Source organism: Myotis brandtii, unplaced genomic scaffold (assembly GCF_000412655.1).
Source record: "Myotis brandtii unplaced genomic scaffold, ASM41265v1 scaffold115, whole genome shotgun sequence".
In the NCBI taxonomy this organism is placed as follows: domain Eukaryota; kingdom Metazoa; phylum Chordata; class Mammalia; order Chiroptera; family Vespertilionidae; genus Myotis; species Myotis brandtii.
Window position 1 is genome coordinate 1378294 of NW_005353967.1, and position 24891 is coordinate 1403184.

At 41.0% G+C, this 24891-nt stretch overlaps 1 protein-coding gene across 2 annotated transcripts in view; it reads right to left on the reverse strand.

The window, feature by feature from the left end:
* DROSHA (drosha, ribonuclease type III) overlaps positions 1–24891 on the reverse strand; it is a 111488-nt gene that overhangs the window by 20343 nt on the left and 66254 nt on the right. For both annotated transcript variants that reach the window (XM_005858113.2, XM_014548481.1), the window contains exons 17-25: positions 23084–23191; positions 22453–22591; positions 22041–22101; positions 15005–15064; positions 13493–13592; positions 9619–9721; positions 7256–7326; positions 1818–1862; positions 176–333 (exon numbers count right to left, since the gene is read on the reverse strand). In XM_005858113.2, coding sequence (XP_005858175.2) covers positions 176–333; positions 1818–1862; positions 7256–7326; positions 9619–9721; positions 13493–13592; positions 15005–15064; positions 22041–22101; positions 22453–22591; positions 23084–23191 — 845 coding nt within the window. The remainder of the gene's footprint in view (positions 1–175; positions 334–1817; positions 1863–7255; positions 7327–9618; positions 9722–13492; positions 13593–15004; positions 15065–22040; positions 22102–22452; positions 22592–23083; positions 23192–24891) is intronic.

Sequence of the window (24891 nt, forward strand, 5' to 3'; positions counted from 1 at the left end):
TCAGATGCATGACATGAAACCAAAAGTAACTGGATTGGAGCATATCCCCTGGTCCACGCCACTGTCTGGCTAGTATCCATCTCACAATTTCCTAGAAATATGGATGAAGTCCCAATGGTTTGGGACTGTCAGTTTAAATGGTCACAATGGTACGACATGGGTACTTTTAACTCACAGGGTCAGATGGTTAAATCCCACAGTTCTCAACGTGAATGCTCTTGCCAGAAGCCGAACATGAGTAAAAATTACTCCAATTGCTTCCTCAAACTCAGTAAGTTTCTGTAGGACTGGAGAAGTCTCAATAAGTTGTCGATCAGTATTTGGCTCTTGCAGCTACAGGGAAAGAGAAATAAGTAAAAATCGTGTATAGTTTTTGGTTGCAAGAGTAATTACCAATTCTAGAAGAGTGTTTTGCAAATTCCTCCTCCCCTGGGTGGAAATTTCTGAAAGGCCAATGAACATGGAAGGCTTCTTTCTCATCCTTTAGAATGGCAAACAAACCTAATATTTAAAGAGGGTTCAAATAATATTTTCCAATCTTCTATCAAATTTCAAGGCCAAGTACTGTACATAGATAGTTCAAAATCCCAAGCATTAAACTAACTCTCCATGGAGGAGGCCCGCTGAAGAATTGCTGGTAGAGAATATGTGTATCTAGTAAAGCAGAGGTTCTTAAACTTTAGTGTTCAGCAGAACCTTGCAGGGCTTGTTAAATGCCCGTGGTCAGGTCCTACCCCTGAGTTTCTGATTCAGTGGACTGGGGTGAGGACCAAGAACTGGCCTTTCTGATAAGTTCCCTGCTGGTCTGGGTACTGCCCTTTGAGAACCACTGCATTAGAGTAACTTGACTGCTGTGTGTCTTCTAGGGACCATCCTATTTTGGCAAATGAGCATCCCTGAAACTGGATTTGGCTTGCAATGGAGAGCATTATGTCACTAGGCAGGTGCTCAACATAATAATGAGCCTTTGACAACTGGCAGAGAGCAAATATGAAAAGTGTAATTGAAATGAACATCTCCAACAACTTTGGGCAATTTTATACTAAGGAAATATTTCTAAAGTACTTTGAAATAATGCCATTTATTTCTTTAAAGGCTCTCATGAGAGTTCAGTCACTAATGATTATTTTTATTATATACACAATATGCATATGTGCATATGTAACATGTATATATGAGTATATATATGTATACATATGTACACATATATGTATATCTCCGAAGTAAAATGGAAATTAAACAAAGAATAGTAAGAACTTTTAAACCAACTGGGGAAAAGGATGTCACAACGTGTGGATCTTTTAAATTCTAAAATCTGAGTAATCAGTTTTCACACTGTACTAAAGTTTTAATTTATAATATGTTTTATGCAATCTGAGTCAAAGCCTTCAATTTCTAAGGTCCGAATTAGGTTACAAGTCAGCAATGTTAATTTAGTTTTTGTTCTACTTTGTAATAAGCCCAGACCTGCTTGCATAGTTTCTCTTTAACAGCAGGCGTGTAGCTATACTGCAGTCAGCATAAGCTTTGAATATCGCTTTTTGGGGGAAGCAGATCTCAACCACACAAATAGTTATTCCTGCCCTGTAAGGGAAGACACATCCCAGACCCACCCCACCCCAGATCATGAAAATGCAATGTATGGGGTCATTTTACTATCTGTTCTGAAGTTTTCCAGTTCTGACACGCCAGCTTAAAGTCATAATGAAACTGAAGGGAATCTAAGGATAAAAGCAGGACAGGAAAAAAAAAGCAAACTAAAGTAACACGAATACCAGGAGCTATAAAGCTCAGTGCAGAGCAGAGGCCACACTTACCTGGAGTGGGTGGAGAGGATAATTGAGCCAGACTTCTCGCAGGTCCTGGAAAATGGAGTGATGCCTTTAGTGCTCAAGGGAGCCATTTAACACGCTCTAGAGTACTAAATAAAACGCCGTTATGTGGAATCCTGAACTGTTTCAGATGCTGACTCCACTTATTGAAAATTCAATAGTGCTAGCAACTAATTTTTTTAAGTGTACTCACCACTCAAACTGCCTATAGTGACTCCAATTAGCCTATTAAGCGGGGGAGGCAAAGAGCCACCCCATCCCCAGGAGTGAAAGACACCTTTTAAAACTAAGTTACACGTTTGCTTTACCTAATACCACTGGGTAAAGTGCTACTTTAAACCTATTTTCAGTTTACCATTCCCCAGAAATGTGCATCAGCTGTGCCTTTTGTAACCAAAACTCATTCAAATGTCCCTAATTTTAGGTAGTCGTTCATTATCATATGAGCTGTTTGAAGACAGAGGGAAGACATCCCACATCTAGTTCCTAAACTGAGGTCGATAAGACCACACTTGTACTGGGAGTCACTACAAATGTTTACTTAAAAAATGGGAATGAGTGAATTTTGTGGAAAAGCCTAGTACATTATTTAAGCCATTGACTTAAATCTAGAGAGAGTTATAATCAGAACTTCCTCAGGATCAAAGTGGTTTTCTTGCCGTTTTAGAACCTAGGGAGGCTCTGACTGAATCTACTCCCTGGCCTTGATGTTAGGTTTTTGAAATAAATAATGAGAGGGTTTTTTTAAGAGGGAAAAATATTTTTCAAAAATTTAAGGATGGGGTGAAGTATAGAAAATTTACTATCACTTGTGACACATGATGACAAGGGGGAAAAATACCTCATCCTTTTGTACAACTTGCATCTTAATAAAATACACTTGGGGTGGGGTTTTTTGCCAGTGTTAAAAAAACAAAACAAAAAAACAACCTTAAACATCAAACTATTCTCTTAAGGCATTTTAAAGGACTTCTCTTAACCAACTTAACAACCAACCTTTCCCTTGAATTCTCAGTGGCATGAATTATACTGAATGTCATTCTCTGGCAACTTTCTCCTGTTCTCTCAGTGCTTCTCTTCCTCCTCCCACACCCAAAGAACATCCACCAGACCTCAGCCTCCCTGCAGACTTCATCACTACCAGCTCCTCCAGAGAGCTCTCTACTCCCACTTCAGCCACCTCCTCCGTCTGGATGCCTTGTTCATCTCTGCTGCAGTTCTGACCTCTCATCCAAGCTACAAGTGCCTTAATGAGCATCTTTCACCTCACACCCAAATGACCAAATAATCACCTTTCACCTTTCCTTAACCAGGGAGTATGGTGGGGAAGCCTGCCAGTTCTGGAGGCAGGCAGCCTGGGTGCAACCCTGATGCCACGTTGGCCATGGCTTAACCTCTCTGAGCCTCCCTTTCCTCAAGCACAAAACAGCATCTCAGTACCTGTACGAAGTGCTCTCTGATGCCTCATGAGCATCAGTGCTGGCACAGAAAATGCTACTGCCAAGAAGCATTAAACCGCAACAACGAACAGCTATCTCTTCGAACTACCTCCCGTCTCCGAAGCTCAAAATTCTCAGTTCCTGATTCATCTTTCTCCTTTCTCCTATGTGTTTTACACTCAAAAACACTGTGTTTCTATTTGATGGCTGGTGCGGTGTAACAGCATAACACCTCACTCACAGCAAGACTATTTCCACTGTGTCCGTCTCCTTTCATCCTCTCTGCACCCGGAGACGAGGTTCTGCTGCACCTGGGTGTCAGGGAAAAGGTCCAGATTGGAATCCTAGTTCTACCCCTCATCAGCTTTTAGGCAAAGCCTCTACCTTCAGTTTGCTCTCATGGAAAATGTTCACTGACTCTTGGGACATCTATTTGTGTATATTTTTATTGAATAGCTGTTATATATTAGCTTATTAAGATAAGACACAATCCCTGTCCTCAAAGAAGCATGGTGGAGAAGAATAAAGGTAAATAAGTACAATTTAATAAACTCTGATAAGTTCTATAACAGGGATATACACTAAGTGCTAGGAAAATGCTGCCTGAGGGTGTCAAATAAAGCTTCAGAGAAGGTGACTCTTCAGATGTATCCAGAAGAACATGAGGAATCAAGTAGCAGAGGGAGGGAATTAGAACCAGGGCACCATAAATGCACAAATAAGTCTCCAAGTATACAGGCCCCAAAGGGTCACTCCTAATCGGCAGAGCACAGAGGATTTTAGGACAGTGAAAACAGCCTGTATGACACTATAATGAAGGATACCTGGCATTCTACATTTGTCAAAACCCACAGAATGTAGAGCACCAAGAGTGAACTATGGATGGAGTTTGCAGGATTATGTGTGTCAATGTTCCCTGACTGTAACAAATGTACCACTCTGGTGGGGATCTTGATAAAATGGGGGAGGCTATGTATGTGTGGGGGCAAAGAATATATGGTGAATTTCAGTGCCTTACTCTCAATTTTACTGTGAACATAAAACCACTCTTTAAAAAATTTTAAAATTGAGGATGGGGGAAGGGGGGTTGGAGGGGATCAATGGGGGAAAAGGGGGGCATCTGTAATGTTTTCAACAATCTCAAGATAAAATTTTTAAATTAAAATTAAACAAAGGTAATTCCTAGAATGGCACAGAGGGAGTAAAAAGCAAGGAGACTGAAAAAATAGGTGGGAGTCGAATTATGAGAACTATTCAATGCCATGCTGTGTGGTACAGACTTGGGCAGGCAGTGCATTAAAAAGAAGACACCCCTGAACGCGGCATGAACGATGGCCTGGCGTGGGGGATGACAGGTAGTTCAATGTTCCGGTGAGCAATGAGGACAAACCCCAGAGCAGCACGACGGCCAAGAGTGAACCAACTGAAGAGATATTAGGAACAGAACTGAGAGGAGTCTGAACTGAATGGAGACAGAGAGAAAAAAGCTTCAGGGTAGAAGGAGAGCCTAAGGTTTCTGGTTTAGATCATAAAAATAAAGGAGGAGAAGGATGTTTTGGGGCTAAGATGATGAGTTCATTCACTGAACCTGTTGAAATGAGGTGTCGATGAAACGTATATAAATCTGCCGAGCGGCAATCTGAAGACAGTTCTTCTAGTTCCTAGAAACTGGGACAGATGTGTAGAGACAAAGGAGGATGGGAGAGCGAGAACCGGAAAGTTTACAGTCATCGCCCCCTATCTTTCTAAGAGGGCCAGTGGGATGATCAAATTCAGAGAATGGCTCTGAATGTACGGGGGAAACTGGGAAGAGTTACACACACCGGAAAACACAAAACCAACAAAAACTGGGCTGAGAGAGTAACAATCAGTTCAGGCTGAGAGAGAAAACAGCCCTGCTATTACCGGCTGGAGGACGACACAGAGAAGGCCAGCTGCAAGGTTAACCACGTTTCCCTCAAGGCCTGGCAGCAGCTGTAAAGTGCCAGACCACCCCTCTTTCAGGGGCTACTGCTTTCCTGCCAGTGCTGCCCTCTGACCTACTGGGCCTCGTCTCACCCCCTAAATGAAGATTACTGGCGACACTCAACTGCTAAACTGTCCTCTTGACAGTACCCAACCCCAAAGTAATCCCTTGCTTCCTCTAAGCCGGCCTCTGACAAGGCCGCCAACCAAGAACGGATCCCTGCTCCCTGACCCTCCTCAGCATCAGTGGGCACCAGCCCGGCACAGCAAGGACGGCCGCTTCCCTCTGTGAGCGCCCGCCCTCCTCGCGTGGGGTCAATATTTCAGACTTTGTCGGCCTACAGATGTGTCCCTGGCTGTCTTGGGCCGATTAGACTTTGACAATACCATACTCAAAAAATAAACAAATCCATCAATCAATCAATCAATCAATCAAAATACAAAGGTTCACCATCGTCTCTCACGTATTACAACTAATAGATGTAAACCAATATGCAGATGCCAAATGAGTCAGAATGCTCGGGTGTGCGCGCCTGAACATGCTGAGGTGGGAAGACCATATACTACTGAGCCCTGGTCTGTGTCATAAAAGGTGCACGAGGAGGCCTTCTGAATCTCAGCCGTACCATTTGTAAGATAATGTTCAGACTCTGCTTTTTCATTTTGTTACTTATTCCTTTCATTTCTTTAACAAATATTTATTACACACTGCACACGCCAGCACTGCACTGGGTACTGGAAAGAGAAGATAAGCTTGCTAAGTAGACGACGGGGAGAGAAGCAGTTTAAAGGGGGAAAGGAATCTAAACAAAAACTGATGCAATTAAGCGCACGAGGTGTAAAGCTGCATTTAATTCAGGAAAACGGGAATGGAGTGGATGGGGAATGCAGATAAGATGGGAGAAAGGGGCAGGGAGTAGGTGGGGGCGGGGAGGAGTTTAAGGAGTGAGGAGGCACCCAGACGTGAGACTGGAGGGAGGAAACAAAATACAGAGGTGGCTGAAATTGCCAACAAAAGAGAAAGGCCAGAACAAAGATATTTTCATATTTGAGAAAAGGACTTCAAATGTATTTGGTCTGCTATGGACATAAATCAAGATGCACACTTGTTTATGGGTGCAGGACAAAACGGGGGACATGGGACATCTGTAGATAATTTTCCCATCAGAAGGAAATTCAAACATATAAAATCATCACATATCTATAAAAACAGATTTTAAAAAAATCATATCCTCAAATAGGAATAGCGTCCAGGTCCCATATTTCAAAACTATTGATTCTTTTTTTTTTTAACCACCCTAAGTAATATAGTAATAACATCTGACAGCCACTTAAGCTGAAGGTTGCACAAAAGCTTAAAACACTGGCTTCCTATGTTCTTTATTGCTCCATGAAGGCCATTTCATTCAATTATAATGACATTTCAATTTGGAATACAGAGCTGCCTCTCCCTTTAAATGTTAAATTGACTTGTTTTGGTACAGAAAGCATCCAGTATGCTCTATTACATGCAGGATTAAAAAGGAAGCTCTAGCAATATTCACAGCTTAATACTTTAGTAACAACAGACACTATTTCAGAATCTATCATTTTTCTTAAACTATAATTTACTTTTTTAAAAAAAAGTACTTCCATACTCTTTATTCAGAGCCCTATCAGAAACTCCCTATGAACTGACTTTCTTAAATATACATTTATCTAGTCTACATAATTTACATGATAACAAAACATAAACAGAAAAGCCAAAAGGCTAGAGCTTCAACTAAGCCTGCATGGGGTAGGTACCCAACGATGATGAAACAGAAAATCATAATTAACTCCAAGACACTTCAAAATAAACACAGAAGAAGACAAACTCTTCATGTAAATGTCCACAGACCCTCTCCCATCTGCAACAGAGTGAATAAGCTATTTTTGGTACTTACTTCTACACCCTCTTTAAAACACAAAGACTAATTGATATAAAATTTTCTGTAATGATATGTAACTGAGAAAAATCAAATGAGTCGAGATAAATACCGGATCATTAAAGAGTAAGCGTCCAAATAACTGTTTGGCTTCCTCCAGGCTTCCCTCCAAGTAAACAGCTCCTAGATAAAAGGAAGAGAATGCCCATAGGAAGGTTGCATTAATATTCACAGAAAATTACATATCTCTATAAAAAGCAAAAAGGCAAGCCAGAACCCACTCACAGAAATAACCGACAAGATCAGAAGCCATTGCTTAAAAGTAGCATTTTTCCGCTTTCGGCTATGCTTTGTGTTAAAAATGAGAATGAAATACAAAATTCAATTGACTAAAATCTAATATTATAAGTAAAAGAGGACAAATACGAACTATCATAAAAGGTACATACAAAAACTTGACTTTACAAAAATGTTATGTTTTATTTTCTATATTTATAGTTTTTGTTTCAGACCACAATAAAACCTGAGTTCAGATCAATGAATGTTTCTGCAAATAAAAACCAGGACAACCTCTATCTTTAATTTAAAATAATTATTTAAAAGTTTTTAAATAATTAAGCACTGTACACACATTTACCAGGAAGTACTATAGTAACATTTTAATTGCGTATCAAATAACTCTGGAGTAGGGTAGCCATATATTCTTGAAATCATATTTTTGTATCTGCCATCAGAAAGGCCACTTTTCATGTAAAATACTGAGACACTTAGTCATTAGAGCTTTTGATGACTAAATATATTAATTATCTATTGATATTTACAGTAATAATAACAATAACAGTAATGATCCTACTGACAGGCCAGACCCTGCCAGATCTCTGATCTCAGGGGGATAACAAGGAGCAGGGAAGACGGGCTTGGATCTAAGTGACTCCATTGCCAGGCAAACGGATCTGGACTGAAACCAGCATTTGTGGAGACCTGGGACTGTCTCTATTTATATTTTAACAATGAATTTCAAGTCAGTATCAGACGCACTCTCTCCGTTTTACCCTAACTGGAAGTGTACAGTGTATGAACACCAGATTTGCCGGAATAACAAAGCATGCTTTTAGCCTGTTGAAAAAAAAAAAATCTCCAGATCATTAAAGAGTAAGATTCCTAATAACTGTCTTGTATTGAGAATAGATTTTTACATGGAAGGGTTTGGGGGCACTTCTGCCCTGGGCACTGCGCAAACCATTTTCACATGCTTATCTACACTTTCATGGGAGCCTCAGTAAGAGAGTGTTACAAAAAAAGGGGGACATGTGTAATACTTTCAACAAGAATGATACATTTTTTAAAAAGAATTACAGGATTTAGGCTCATAGTAGGTGATTTGGGGTAGGGTGAATGCAACTTTGCTGTGGGTTGGATGCAGCCAGGAATGGATATTAAGATCCTTACAATAACTCTGTGAGGTAAGTAATACCATCTCCACGTCATAGATGAGGAAACTGGAGCTTAAAAAGATTCAGTAACTTGGTGAAGACACAAAGGTGGGAAACGATGCAAGAAGAACTTGAACCATGTCTGCCTGGTTCTGGAGCCAGCTCTAACACTGTCAAAAATATTATGTATACAGGGAACAGTAATTCCACCCGACAAACCCTGAAAATAGGATACATTTGTGCAAAAAAGACATAGCTGTGAGAAGACTGGATAATGATTAAACATTCCCTTGCCACCATCATCAGCACAAAACTATAAGCTTTTATATGCATTTTCAAAGAAAGAGGGCAAAATTGATAAGGCAGTACAAAGGCCTTTGAAAAATAAAACGTATTCAATCATTCATCTAAAAAAAAATCAAGAAGTTGTCAATCTACTGTAACGTTTCATTGTAAAGCATACTTGCAATCACCAGCTAATTAATGCTTCACAACTTTCCTGTAGCAATGACTGACTGTACTTGGGTTACAGTAAAAAGGAAACCGAGGAAGTAGAGTGTCTGCATCAGTCTTGCTTCAAGAGAATAAATAATAGCTGTAGAGACTCAAGCCCTGGGGTTTTAACAAATGCCATGTTTTCAAGACGTTTAAGTCCGAGAAATCTTGTAAATAGTTTAAAATGTAATCGCAAATAATATTAGGGCCTCGCCAGCAACTGAGTTACTGTTTATTTATGGATGTGATTCTGAATCAAATCTGGAAAGCAATCCATCTCCATATTAATTCACTTCAATTCAACTCAGTGTACACATCTAAGCATGTACATGACAACAGACCATCCCAGGCACCGGGAATGCAGGAAAGAAAGCATGACTGCCCCGGAGGAACCACAAAAACGACAGCACAATGAGGGGGGAGTTATACTAAGGGCCTCACATGCTTCGGGAAAAAGTCATTCTGTCCCAAGTCTCCACAATGAATTTTATGTGCTCTCCAGACATTTTAGACATTCAAGAAACTAAATTATAAAAAAAGAAGTTACCTATTAATGCTTCAAAACAATTAGCCATTGCATGTCGAAGGTCTGATTCTCTGCAAAGGTCGGGTCCATGGGCGTAAAGCATAAATCGATCCAGTTCCAGTTTCTATAAAATTCAAAAATGACAAAAAGAAAGAATTTGGCAAAATCAAACTGTAATAACTCAACATTCCTAGGGGTAAAGGTAAAAAATTAATTGGCCCATGTCAGTATAGAAAGAAAGCTGAGTCTACTATTCATCAGGAGTCCCTACCTATGGCTCAGCTCTGACAAACCCTGACTTTTCCCCAAGCAGGCTTCTTTCTATAAACCCTATTCCAAGTTCAGACCAAGCACGAGCTCAAGCTGGAATAATACTTTGCTAAAAGACCATGGGCTCTTGGGCTCACCCAATATGTCCAGGGAGACACAAACCCAACCCAAAGTTAACCTTTGATCCCAGGGATATGCGGTACTTATAATGCTGGTAGATTAGATTTTTATGTGGCAAAATAAATGAGGACCCTCAGAAGACTTCAAAATGCCTTACATCTCAAAATCTTTTCTTTTGATTTTGGTAAGGATTTGGCAGTCCCTATATCTTTGTACCTGTATCCCCTTCATGAGGTCTCTATACTTACCTTTTTGAAGGCTCAGTGAGATCCTCTCAGCAATGGGTTGAATTTATTTTAAGGGCTCTGGGAATATTGTTTGTAATTAATTATGTTTCCCTTTTTACTTGACCTTAGAAAAGTATAAAGCCAAATTTGTGGCCCAATCCTACAAATTGTGTAGGACTTATGAATATATCTATGTATATTAAACTCTACCTCTGGCTTCATTTTATTCTTATCCATATTTTCTCTTTACTTTGAGTTCAGTACCTACTTATTTCTTATCCTGTTGTATTATAATATACAAATCAATTCAAGTCCTGTTAGAACTAGACAGAGAATGTACTTTTTAAATAAAACTCCTGAGATTGAATTAATAGAAATTAATTCTTTCCATAAAAGGAGATGCAGCATTCCATAAGGATGCACTTAATCTGTTTCCATTACCATGTAATTCAATTCAATAAATACTTACTAAACAATAACATGCCACGTAATATGGAACAAGACACAAGTCAATGAACAACCTAGGACAGTATGAGTCTCAGATAAAAGACTCAGATTTTGTATATCTCAGTATACCAGTATATGTAAAAATATCCATATCCACTTATGTTGGAAAAAGACAGAGACAATAAAAACAAGACACATATGCTACCAGTATTTTGTACTGTTAGGAATTCATGAGTATAAAATAAACTCAAATGAGAGTATTGACTACCACAAATGCAACAGCAGAAAACACCACTTAAAAACATTGATCCCCAAGTGGAAGAGTTTATACCAAAATATGTAAATTTGATGTTTCACAACTTCACTGGGAAAACTCAATTGTTTGCCATCTCTGGAGCCCTGCTTGAGAACAGACTGCAAGCCATATTTTATATTATAAACAACTATTTTGGAATCCTATGAATTTTCCAACTTCTCATAATCCCTGCTCTATATCCTTATTTTTTTCATGCAGGCATTAGGGAAACTTTTAAAAAGGAGTAATGTTCAACTTGCATGTGTTAAAATGTTCATCTGTCTGAAGAGTTGACTTAGAGCTTTCACTAAATTCTCAAAGAGGTCAGCAATCCTCCATCAAGTCCCCTCCTCCCAAATGGTCAAGATCCACTGGAACAGACAGGAGAGCAAGACCACCACTGCCTTCTGCAGGAGCAGCGGGTGTTGTGTGCTATGGGAATGTTGGACGTTGGTGTGGAAGAAGATGACATCGACATTCCTGAAGGGAAAAACTGGCCACCCCCCTTTGCAAAGCACCCGATGTGTTACATGACTATTTCTGTTTTCCTGATATGGCACCTTCCCATACTTTGTAAATATCCTCCCTAAAATTATTTGAAAAATAATTATGCAATTTCATTATATCTGAAACTGGAAAGAAAACAATGGGGGAAGGGTGACAATCTATTTATTAGCATGTATTTCCAGTGGACATTAAGGTGGACCAGGAAGCAGCTCGACAATTTAATCAACTAAACACTGAAGCAGTTTTACTTAGAGTTGAGGAATTCTGTGCATTGTGAGGCTGCTAAAACCACGTTAGCACACCTGTTGCCTATACTTTCTCTTCGAGGCATCATTATTTCTATTCTCAGATGCCACTAAAGCTGGGTCAAAGTCTACCTGTAACTATGATGATGACGCTGCTACAGAAAACACAGCAATGCACTCTTGCTGCACAAAAACCAGGGGATAAAATTAACCACAATTTGAATGTAATTAATGCCTTGTCAGTCATAAAATTAGAATGGATTTTACATAGTCACTTCTATCAAATTCCATCATTCATATCGAAATGAAGAAAACAATAAAAATGACTTAAGGCAAAAATGAAGGTAAACTCACAAAAGCTTTTCAGTGGATCATCAGTTGGGGGTTGGAGGGCCACCGTCCCCCCTGCTATAGAATAAACCCACAGGTCTATAAAATGTAACAATTTATAATGAGAATAGTGGCAGCAACAGAAACAACGAACTCCTCCTAACTCACTTACATGTGTGGGTGATAGCTAGGATGAACAGGCATTGTGCTGAGCCCTGTATAAACACAATCATTAACATTCAAATGACAATGTCATGCAGTTCTCACAGCTACTCTGCATGGCAGGTGCTGATGCCATCTCCCTCGTGCAGATGAGAAAGCAGAGGCCTGGGGAAGAGACCGACACTCCGTCCGGGGACCCCAGTTGCAAGAGGAGGGGTGTGGGCCAGAACCTTATGGCCAATGCAAGTGCATATTGCCTGTTATGATCTACTATGATGAGACACTGCACAGAGATAGGAACATCGAATGAGATAATGAAGTTACATGCCTGCCATGAATCTAAGTTGAAAAAGGTTCTGGTGGGTGGGAAGAGATTAACCAAAGACTTAAATGCATATATGAATAAGCCATGGACAATAGTGTGGTGAAGGCCTGAGGCAGGGGGGAGGGGCGGGCTATAAGGGGCCAATGGGGGAAGTAAGAGGGACATCTGTAACACTTTCAAGAATAAAGATAAATTTAAAAAAAAAAAAAAGGTTCTGTTAGTCACTCGGCTCAGTAAAGGAGGCTGGCTGGACAGCCTGAACCAGTGATGGCGAACCTTTTGAGCTCGGCGTGTCAGCATTTTGAAAAACCCTAACTTAACTCTGGTGACGTGTCACATATAGAAATTTTTTGATATTTGCAACCATAGTAAAACAAAGATTTGTATTTTTGATATTTATTTTATATATTTAAATGCCATTTACCCAAAAAATGAGTTCGCATGTCACCTCTGACACGCGTGTCATAGGTTCGCCATCACTGGCCTAAACCCTAAATCTTAATTAGTGAGATTTGTAATTTTGGGGGATTCTCAAAGATCTGTAAAGTATCCCCTGTGGATATAAATGGTCTGGAGTATTCTATTCAAAGCTATAATTCTACTTGTTAAAGTAAATTAAAAACAAATATAATACAGAAATATTACACAAAGGAAAATTATTTAAAAATTCAAGTCTTTTGCTCTGCTCTCATGATCCTTTTCCCCAAATGTTTAACTCTGTTCCTGCACATCTGTCAAATTTTTCCCCTTCTGTTATCAAGTTACCTCACCGTGGAGTTCATTAGCTGCTGGAGAAACTCACAAAGGTAACCAAACTAATAAGGCTGAATCCTTAAAACCCAAACAAAAAAATCTTTCCTGAGCTATAAAATACTAAGCCCTAACACACGCCAAAGAGGTACTGATTCAAACGCAGAACTATGCCCGGGCTGAGGAGGAGGACGCCAGGCTCAGAGGTCGGACACACCTTGGCTAGCATGGCGAGGTGCTGATTCTGGACGATGGCAGTCCGGTAAGTCGCTAACCCTCCTTCCTCCAGACTAGGAAACAAATAGTACAAGTGGACACTGCAAAAAAAAAAAAAAAAGCACATATATAAATATGCATCACACCATTCTGTCTGTGGCTCCGAGCCACAAAAGTAGGCCAGGCAAGGGACCTGCACAGGAGACACGGGCTGAACTGAACTAAACTGGAGGGTTTGACTGAAAGTCTTTGAAAGTTTAACAGAAAGCACAATATATCTGTATGTGCTGAAACCCGAACAGCACCATTCACTCATGTTTTCACAGTTATTTCTGTTAAAAGGTTCCTCGGGAATCTGATGACAACAAAGACCTGAACTATGTCACACATGGCTAAGAGCAAACCCATGTGACACTCACAACTGGGCCTAGAAACAGTACTTTTCTTGGGTTAGGCTTTGGGCAGCCCCTGAAGAGAGAAGCCTGGGAAGCCCCGAGCAGGACAGCAGCGGAGGCATATTCTTCACGAGGACGGACAGGAACGGAACTGAGATCGGCACATGTGGCTGGCTGTGCTCTAAGAGCGAGCCGACAGGGGCTGACTAGGAAATGCAGGAACTGGGAGAAGGCCACGTGGAACACCAGTTTGGACCACCACAGCAACTGTTATCTCCTAAATCTCACACCGGGTTTCATGTGGCAGGCTGTGCTCTAAGAACGAGCCTAGGGGGGCTGACTAGGAAATGCAGGAACTGGGAGAAGCCACATGGAACACCAGTTTGGACCACAACAGCAACTGTTATCTCCTAAATCTCACACCGGGTTTTAGGTCCACTGAGCTTGGTTAGTCCTATGTGTCCAGGGAAAGCAGGCTTAGACAGCAGCCCTTTTGGCTCAGTATATCCTTCTTGGGAAAAGAAATGACCTAAAGAGAATAAAAAATAGCTCAATATAGTTCCAAGAAAAGCATGTGTTACCTCTCTTTAAAAGAGAAATTATCTATGAAAAAACAAAACACACTTTCCTACCCCTACCTCTAAAATAAGGACCCTAAAACATTCCTGGGGAGAAAACACACGCATCCCCAAATCTCAACATTAAAATTACTTGTAAGCTTTACTTCCCTTGAGATCAGAAAGAGTGAGAAAGGGATCAAAGACAAATCCTAGAAAATGAAATGACATTTTAAAATATCATCCCTTTCTTTACAAATAGAATATAATCTCTGAAGCATCTAGAACAAGGCCAGCTGATCTCTGTGGCTGTGGCAACTTGAACATAAACTTGACAGGACAGAGAAGCGCGCCTTCCACCTTGTCATCTTGCTCACTGCGGCATCAGCAAGGGCAAGTTCTCAGGGCAGGAGCCACAGACTCGGGGCTGGCAAGCTCCACAGCAGGGACAAAACACAAGGCGTTTCAATGGCTTATTTGGCTAATTACAAAGAAGGCAATGTATCAAGCATGTTTCCTATAAAATGCAACTAAGGGGGAAGAGAAGAAGAGCCGCCTTACCTGGTCAGAAACTCAACGACAGCATCACCCAGGAACTCCAACCGCTCATTGTGGTTAATCCTATAGGAAATTTTTAAAATCACTGAAAATAGCACGCATTTACATTCGCTCCCTCTCCCCTCAAAGAAAGAACACATGAGGGTTAGCTCTTTTAATATGAGAACACCCTACTTTGTTTTGATACCTGGGGGTGCATGCGGGAGGCAACCCATGTTCCTCTTTCATATACTAGTAGACCTCTCTCTCTCTCTCTCTCTCATTCTCTCTCTCTCTCTCCCTTCCTCTAAAATAAATTTTTACAAATCTAAAACAGTAGCAAATCTTTTGTTCTTCTCCCATTGTTTATCCTTTCTTAATCATCCCCATTATAAATACCAGCAAGCTCCAACATGAGATGTTTACTGAGCAGTAAACACTCCATTTGTTTTGGAGAACTGAATCAACAGAGGCATGAAATCTAGATTAACTGTAACATTTATACAGCACATCTGGTCTGAGGAATTCAAAGCACTTTATAAAACAACAGTCTCCTGTAACAGTGATTACTGTAAGATATCATTTACTTCATGGAAAACCATCCTAGATTTGGGCAAAGTCCAGGGGGAATTGCTAGAGTGAGAGTATGGACAACATTTTCTCACTCCGCCTTCTAAGCCTCAAGCAGTGCCTGGTAGAGTAGAGCTAGAAGGGGCCCTGGAGCTCCGTTGAACCTCCCACCCAATTCAGGAATCCCTTCCATTCATTACATCTATGTACCTGGACACTTGTGGGGAAGGGAGGTGATGGGGCTGCTAGACCTGAGACCCACTGCAGCCATGGATCCCAGATTAAACATCTTTGGGATTTAACCTGAAGCATTTAAGTCAGTAAATCCACTCAGTGGAATTCATATATATTGAATGTGTATTGTTACTGTGTTTTTAAGGCAAAATACTTGTGTATAACTGATTTAAAATATACTTTGCAATGATCATTTCCTTAAACACACAGACATTAACAAACAGTCCACAAATATCTCTCTTTTGGTTGAATATATTCTTATACATTCTGTCTAGCAATAACACTACCAATCAAATAAAAGCAAAACAAACCAAGGCCGCTTGATTCTCTCCTTTTTCCCTCACCAGTCTTCTGGCCCCTTTCCCAAAGGTCTTGCTGATAATACATGGATTACTTAAATGTCACGAAATACCTAATCCTTCAGAGACCCTTTCTGTAGTAACATTTCATTGCAGTTTGCAGGAGTTAAATATAACTGAAATTTATGTGGCTAAGCAGTAACACTTTTTAAAATTACAGGTAGCGTATTCACTTGAGATGATGCCATCATAAAAGTTAATTATTTTGTAGTTTTGATAGGCAGACAGGATTTTATCTATTAATTTTAAGTCTTCATGACTTTTTGTAAATCCTAGCTGATCCCAAATCAGATTAAGTAAAATGCTAACCAGCCATTTAAACCTCTGCTGATGGCTCTGACCATGACCCTTATTTTTTTTTATTTTTTTTTTATTTTTTTTTTACCATGACCCTTCTTAATACCCCAGCTCCTCTATTGCTAGCCAACAAGTAAATAACCTTGGGTAAACGTACTATCATGAATGACATTCTTTCCTTTAATACGTATTACTGAGGCCCTGCTCTGTGAAAAACACTAGTTGCAAAAGGAAAGGAAATTTTAAAAAAGAAAAATAAGAGTAAGACCATAGACCTTCGAAATGCTTACAGTATAGACAATCAGCCCATCACCTAATTATGATACATGGGAGAACCAGAATATGCACCATAAAGCAGATGCCTGCAGGCTGTGGGCAGAAGTCCCAGGTTACAGGGCATTCCACAGGTGGCTGCAATGACTGTGGCATTCAGGAAAGGGAGACAGTACACTTGGCAGCACAGTAAGTACTTCGGTCTCACTGGTGTGTAGTGAGCCACAAGGAAGATGTGTCTGGAAAAGTGACCTGGGGCCAAGCCATGCTGTTGGGACTTCCAGGTGGGGAGGTTCCAACTTATTCAGTGGGTGACAAGACGGCCCAGAAAGCTTTCAAGCAGGTTGCCACTAAGAACGAGAATCAAGCTCTAGAACCAGCAAGCTGGCTGGCTGCAGTGTGAAGGGGAACTGGCAGAGCCGGTCACTAACTGCAGGGTGGGCAGGTGGGAGGAGTGGTTTTCAGGGGAACTAGAAGTCCATTGAGAGCCCCTCCTCTCGGCCCTCTCCCCGGCCTGCCCTCCTCGTCCACCTTCCCACGGCCATTAGTGCCAAAAACAGATTTCCCAAACAACTTAACTGGCTCACTCGCTCTCTCTTCCCTTAATTCTGAGCAGGCTTGCTTGGGAGGAGATATAACCACTGACACTTGCAGTTTAATGGTGTTTGCTTCAAAGATATACAAACACTTCTGAGGAACAGATGCATCTCATTTTATAATAGCAAACTAAGAAACAAACCGAGGAGAGGGCAAATCATCGCAAGTGAACTCAATTATTCAATGTACAGTACAAAACTGACCTGTGACCCCTAAGCAGCCAGCAGAGCTGTCCTTAGCCCCACAGCAGTCTCGTGTGTACATTCTGTTCTGACCTTCACTGAAGCACTAGCAGAGTCTCCCTTGTAGTAAGTACTTTATGTTTATAGCACTCTCTACCCACCGCAGGTAGCTAGGCCTCCTGGTGAGTGCAGCTTGGACTTACTTGCCTTGGAATCACCTAAAATACCTACAAACTGCCTCAAACTCAAAAGGCACTGGCTCAGTGTCTGCTGAATTACATTTGTGTGAAGCTTCTGAAGTACTGCTCCCAGGGCTGTGCCCGCTGGGGAACGCTGGATAGCAACATTGGAGCAGCAGCAGACCTGGCCCTGGAGGCCAGGAGGCTCTTCCTGGACGGAAACTCCAGTCAACTCTCCATCAGCAGAAAGATCACAGACAGGGCTGAAGACTCTCAACATAAGCATTAAAGGCCAGAAGTCAAAGGACAAAAGAAAGTGTTTATTCTCTGTCGATGGTATCATTTTCAAAATGGGAAATTCAGAAAGAACGTTGTTTCTCAGATATCATTCCTTTTGCCATGGTAAGTAAGCATCTCTTTGTAATAGCACAAAAGAAAACATAAATCATGAGGCTTGAAAATACTACTGATGACATAATTTACATATCAACAACTCTAGTTGGGGCAGAGGAGACAAAGAAGATTTAAACCTGGCCTCATCAGCCATTAGGCACCTGCTTTCATTCAAAAAAATTTTTTTAAATATATTTTATTGATTTTTTACAGAGAGGAAGGGAGAGGGATAGAGAGTTAGAAACATCGATCAGCTGCCTCCTGCATACTCCTTACTGGTTATGTGCCCACAACCAAGGTACATGCCCCTGACCGAAATCGAACCCGGGACCCTTGAGTCCGCAGGCCGATGCTCTATCCACCGCTTTCATTCAAAAAAAATTTTTTTAATATATTTTATTGATTTTTTACAGAGAGGAAGGGAGAGGGATAGAGAGTTAGAAACATCGATCAGCTGCCTCCTGCATACTCCTTACTGGTTATGTGCCCACAACCAAGGTACATGCCCCTGACCGAAATCGAACCCGGGACCCTTGAGTCCGCAGGCCGATGCTCTATCCACTGAGCCAAACCGGTCAGGGCTGCTTTCATTAAATTTTTGGGGTGAATTTATATAGGCCTAGCCCACTTTCTTCCCAGATTCTTCAGGGGCTCGAGGCCACACAAAATACGAGTATTAATACATGAAAGTATCTTTTAAAATCAAGAAATAAAATAAGGACAGCTAACATTTAAACTTTCCAACCCCTTATGTAAGACCAGTATTATTCTAACAATGAAACCTGATAGAAGCATCACAGGAAATGAAAACTACAGAATTTTATCTTTTATGAATATAGACACAAGAATCCTCAACACTAACAAACTAAATTCACAGCATACAAAAAGGACTATACACCATGATCAAGTGGGATGTACCCCAGGAAAGCAAAGTCAGTTTAACATCTAAAAATCAATTACTAATTCATCATGTGAGTAGAATAAATGGAGGGAAAAACACATGATCTCAATAAATGCAGAGAAAACATTTGACAAAATTCAACACACTTTCATAACAGAAACATTAAGTAACTAGGAATAGAAGGGAATTTCTTAAACCTGAAAAAGGGCATCTAAGAAAAACCCAAAATTAATATCAGACTCAATGATGAAAGATTGAATGCTTTCCCCTTAAGATTAGGAAAAAGAAGTAACTGCTCTCACCACTTCTATTTAATTCTAGAGGCCCAGTGTATGAAATTCATGTGGGGGGAGGGGGGAGGGGGGTTTTCTCAGCCCGGCCTGCACCCTCTCACAATCTGGGACGCTGGCTCCTAACCGCTAGGCCTGCCTGCCTGATGGCCCTTAACCACTCTGCCTGCCTGCCTCATTGCCCCTAACCACTCTGCCTGCCTGCCTGATCGCCCTAACTGCTCACCTGCCTGCCTGATCGCCCCTAACCACTCATCACCCCTAACTGCCTCTGCCTCAGACTTGCTTGCTTGCCTGATTTCCCCTTACCACTCTGCCTGCCTGCCTGATCACCCCTAACTGCCTCTGCCTCAGCCCCCGGGGCTTCATCTGGAAGGACATCTGGAATGACGTCTGGAAAATCAGCTGTCCGATCTAATTAGCATATTACGCTTCTACTATTATAGATTGTACTGGAGGCTCTAGCCAGGGCAACAATGTTAAGAAAATAAAACAAGAGGCATCCAGACTAAAATAAAAAAGTAAAATTACAGTGGGGCCTTGAATTACGAGTGTCCCGGCTAACAAGTTTTTTGAGATACCAGCTGTCTCTCGGCCGATTTTTTGCATTGAGTTGACAGAGTAATTTGAGTTAATGAGCTCCTTAACGAGCTCGGTCTCGGAACGAATTAAACTCGTAAGTCAAGGCCCCACTGTATCTCTATTTGCAGATATATGATCATATATATATATTAATATGAGGAATACACTAAAAACCTATTATAGCTAACAAAGGAGCTCATTAAAGTTGCAGGTCACTATATAAAAGATACAAGGTCTCTATATAAAAATCAACTGTATTTCTATACACTTGCAATGAACGATCTGAAAACGAACTTAAGAAAAATAATTCCACTTATAACAGCATCAAAAAGAATAAAATACCTAGGAATAAATTTAGCAAAAGATATGCAAAATGTATACTCTGAAAAATACAAAACATTTTTGAAAGAAATTAAAAAAGACAAATACATATAAAGACACCCAATGTTTGAGCATCAGAAGATTTAATATTAAGAGGTAATTGTTTATAAATTGACCTACAGATTCAACACAATCCCTATCAAAATATCAACTGTGACTTTAGATTAGGCAAAGTTTTTTAGATATGACACCAAACACAGAAACAACAAAAGAAACAGTAAATTGGACTTTGTGCTTTAAAGGTCATCATCAAGTGGGTGAAAAGATGATCCTCAGAATGAGGAAAAATTTTGCAAGTCATGTAAGGGACTTATATCTAGAATACATAAAAATTATTATAACTCAATAATAAAAAGTAACCTAATTTAAAATGGGAAAAGGATCTGAACAAATATTTCTCCAGAAAATACAAATGGCCAGTAAGCACATAAAAAAGATGTTCAACATCATTAACCATCAGGAAAAGTCAAACAAAACCACAATGAGATAAAATATCATACCCGACAGGATGGTTAAAATAAAAAAAAGGGAAAATAACAAGTGTTGAGAAAAATGTGAAGAAATCAGAAACCTGATATACTACTGTTGGGAATATAAAATGGTGTAGCCATTTTGGAAAACAGTCTGGCAGTTTCTTAAAAGGTTAAAGAGAGTTACCATATGACCCAACAATTCCACCCCTAGGTATATAACCAAGAAAAATCAAAACATCTGTCCAGCCCTGGCTGGGGGATCAGTTGGTTGGAGCATTGTCCCATACACCAAAAGGTGGCAGGTTCAATTCCTGGTCAGGGCACATTCCCAGGTGGTGGGCTCAATCTCCAGTCTGCGCATGTGGGGGAGGCAACTGATCAATGTTTTTGTTCTCTCTCTCTCTCTCTCTCTCTCTCTCTGGGAGGCAACTGATCAATGTTCTGTCTCTCTCTCTCTCTCTCTCTCTTCTCTCTTCTCTCTCTCTCTCTCTCTCTCTCTCTCTCTCTTTCAGATCGATAAAAACATATCCTTTTGCCCTAGCTGGCTTGGCTCAGTGGATAGAGCATCAGCCTGCAGACTGAAGGGTCCAGGGTTCGATTCCAGTCAAGGGCACATTCCTGGGGTGTGGGCTCGATCCCCAGTGGGGGGCGTGCAGGAGGCAGCCAATCAATGATTCTCTCTCATCATTGATGTTTCTAGCTCTCTCTCCCTCTCCCTTCCTCTCTAAAATCAATAGAAAATATATTTAAAAAATAAATAAATAAATAAAAACATATCCTTGGGTGAGGATTAAAAAAAAACCACACAAATATATGGCAACACAAAAATCTATACACAAATATTCATAGCAACATCATTCATGATAACAGAAAAGTAGAAACAACTCCAAATGCCTATCAATTGGTATATGATTAAATAAAATGTGACATAACCATACCATGGAATATTAATAAGAAATGAAGTACTGATACATACTATAAGCCAGTCACAAAGGATCACGACATACAATATATTGCCACTAATACAAAATGTCCAAAATAGACAAATTCATAAGGATTGAAAGTACTAGTTGCCCAAGGCTGAGCAGGCTGAAAGAAAGGGCAGTAACTAGTAAAGAGGCACCAGGTTTCCTTCAAAGGTGATGAAATGTTCTAAAATTAGGAATGATCATGGCTGCATAATGTTGTGAACAAACTAAAAACTACGGAATTGTATACTTTAAATGGGTGAATTATATAGTATGTGAATTATACTGCAATATAGCTGTTATAAAAAAAATCTACTGTACCTTGAAGGAGTTGGGTCATCTTGGCCAAGGCGTGAATTATAAAAGGTTAAAGAGAGTTACCTTGAAGGAGTTGGGTCATCTTGGCCAAGGCGTGACATAATATTTATTAAGGTGTTAATTCCTATTTTTAAAAAAAATACACAAGTAAATACTGTTAGAAGCATTCTAGGGCCATGATATGACATATTGGAAAAAAATTATCTAGCTCATCCCAATATGACTTTAAAAAGTTTAATATCTGCATGTGTACAAATTTAATCAACTTAGTTACTTAAAACACTAAATAGGAGGCATAAGTTTTTCTAAAAAAGTCATCCATCCTATTTCAATGCTCTGCTCAACATGATTATTATTATGTATGGGGCAAGAAGCACTGAAGAATGAGAGGATGGAACAGTCACCAGGGAACCATTCCCAGTGGAGATTTAACCCAGAACACAGGCCAAAATACAAGAGCAGAATCCAAACACACCTTTTTTCCGCATGTGCATGTGATGAACTTTTCTGTCTCCATATTTGGGCTGGCGAATTCCACAGTTAGACAAAGAATTCCTGGCATGATCAGGATTCATTCCAAAATTCAAGTGATGGCTCGGGTGAGTCATGGCCAGCTAAAATTTCAGTGAAATAAATTCAGCCTTAAAAACTCAACACAGAAATGCCATCTTTACATTATCCACCAATGAAACAGGAAAGAGATCTGTCTAGCCAGTCGACTTTTAAGCCCTGACCTTTCCATCTATCTCCTCCAATTTCCACAGCCCTGGTGCAAGCCCTCTTCTAAAAATAAATCTAAAGTCTACATCTTTTGGAGGAGAATTAGAGTACTCAACACCTAGAAAGAAGAGCCATATAGAAGGAAAACCTGAAAGAAGGGGCTCCGGTTTGACGGGCAAATTTTTGCTTTGGTTTGTTTCTTTAGGGACGGCCTCAAAAAAAGTGAGAAAAAGGGTTTGAAAGGGGCAACCAAAATAAAGGAGAGAGCGGTTTCTAAGCATCGTCATCATCTCCCAGAAGAGAGAACTCAATGCTCCATCTGAAACCTGCAAGATGAATTACTGCTACCCTGTTATCATGTGAGTGTACAGGAGAGTAATTCTTACCTGTAACAGACAACGATCTTGGAAAGTATACCCTATCAACTTGTCCAGGTGCATTAGGCATTGGTGGTAGCGAATATGATGGGTCAAAACAGGTAGCATCATTGCATGCTAAAAAAAAAAAAAATCAGTATGTTTAACTTTATAAAACCTTTTAAAAATGCAACAAATGAGAACTATTTTCGCAACCCAAATTCCAAGTCACAGTGTCTTGAAACAGTTTAGTGGGGGCATGGCATCCTGATGCACTATCTACAAAGGGTAAGGGACCTTAGTTGTTTGGGGTATATTCTCTGGAACCAGAATGCCTGGGTCCAAATCCTGCTCTGTTACTCATTCATTGTGGGACTTAGGGCAAGTTATTTCACTTCTCAGCCTCAGTTTCCTCACCTGTAAAATGGGGGAAATCAGTATAGCTACTTTCCAGGACAGTTAAAAGGATTAAATAAGCAAACATAAAAAAAAACCGGTTTAGGAGAGAAGCAAAATGGCGGCATAGGTAAAAACATGTACTTGCTGCCTCTCACAACCACATCAAAACTACAACTAAAAGACAAAACATCCATCATCCAAAACCATGGGAAAGCTGACTGAGTGGAAGTTCCACAACTAGGAGGAAAGAAAAAAGTGCACTGAGACTGGTAGGAGGTTCAGAGATGCGGAGTTGTGGAGGCGCACAGTTGTGGAGGCGCACGCGAAACGGGCTGGCAACTGGGTGCGCTATTGTTTTTTTCAATCAGGAGGGAGATACAAGAAAGCGCACTGAGACTGGTAGGAGGTTCAGAGGTTCGGAGTTGTGGAGGCGCGTGCAAAACGGGCTGGCAACTGGCACTATTGTTTTTTTCAATCTGGAGGGAGATACTAGCTCCTGATTGCTCTGAACTCCAGTTCTGGGCGCGACTCTGGAGACCCAGACTCATTCGGGGAGAAACTAGACTGTCTGGCATCGGGCTGGAACACGAGGGCGGCTTTCTCTCAGAGGTGCTCGCAGTGATCATTGTTCCTGAACGGGGACCTCTCCGATGAAGAACTGACGGGCAGCCACTGCTGTTTGCTCCGCCCTGGTGATTCCCAGAGACCCCGCCCCACCCAACTTACAACCCCACCTAAGCTGTGCGCATGGGCTTTTGCATATGAATGGCCCATCCTTTTGCAGCATAAAACCTAACAAACTGCAGCTGGGTCAGAGAGCTCCAGAGCTTCCAAAAGAAGCCCCAAGGCTCAGCAACAGCAACCGCCTTGCTTCACAGCTGGGCCTCATCTGGGCATCTGTGCGCATCGGCTTTTGCATATGAATGGCCCATCCTTTCCCAGCATAAAACCTAACAAACTGCAGCTGGGTCAGAGAGCTCCAGAGCTTCCAAAAGAAGCCCCAAGGCTCAGCAACAGCAACCGCCTTGCTTCACAGCTGGGCCTCATCTGGGCATCTCCAAACCCCAAACAAAGAAGACGAATCTGCAGATCTCTCTGTTGCACCTGCTGGGTGGCCTCAGGCAGTGGCTGACTTAGCACCTCCTTGGAGATCCAAGAGCCAGTGTACCCAGTGGTCAGTGTGAGACCATACCAGATTACAACTCTTCACATCCATAAGCGACACACTCAAGGGGAAGACTTGGTGAGCACCAAAGCCCCACTGAAGCAAGTCCTGCCCCATAAGGGTGTCTCCAGCACAGCAGTTCTTCCACTGTAGACACAGCTGGTCCTCACAGCCAATTGATCTGGAGGTCAATTCCTCCCAGTGATACCAACAGCAATCAAGGCTTAACTACAACAGGACTGTGCACACAGCCCACAAAGGGGTGCACCAAGAG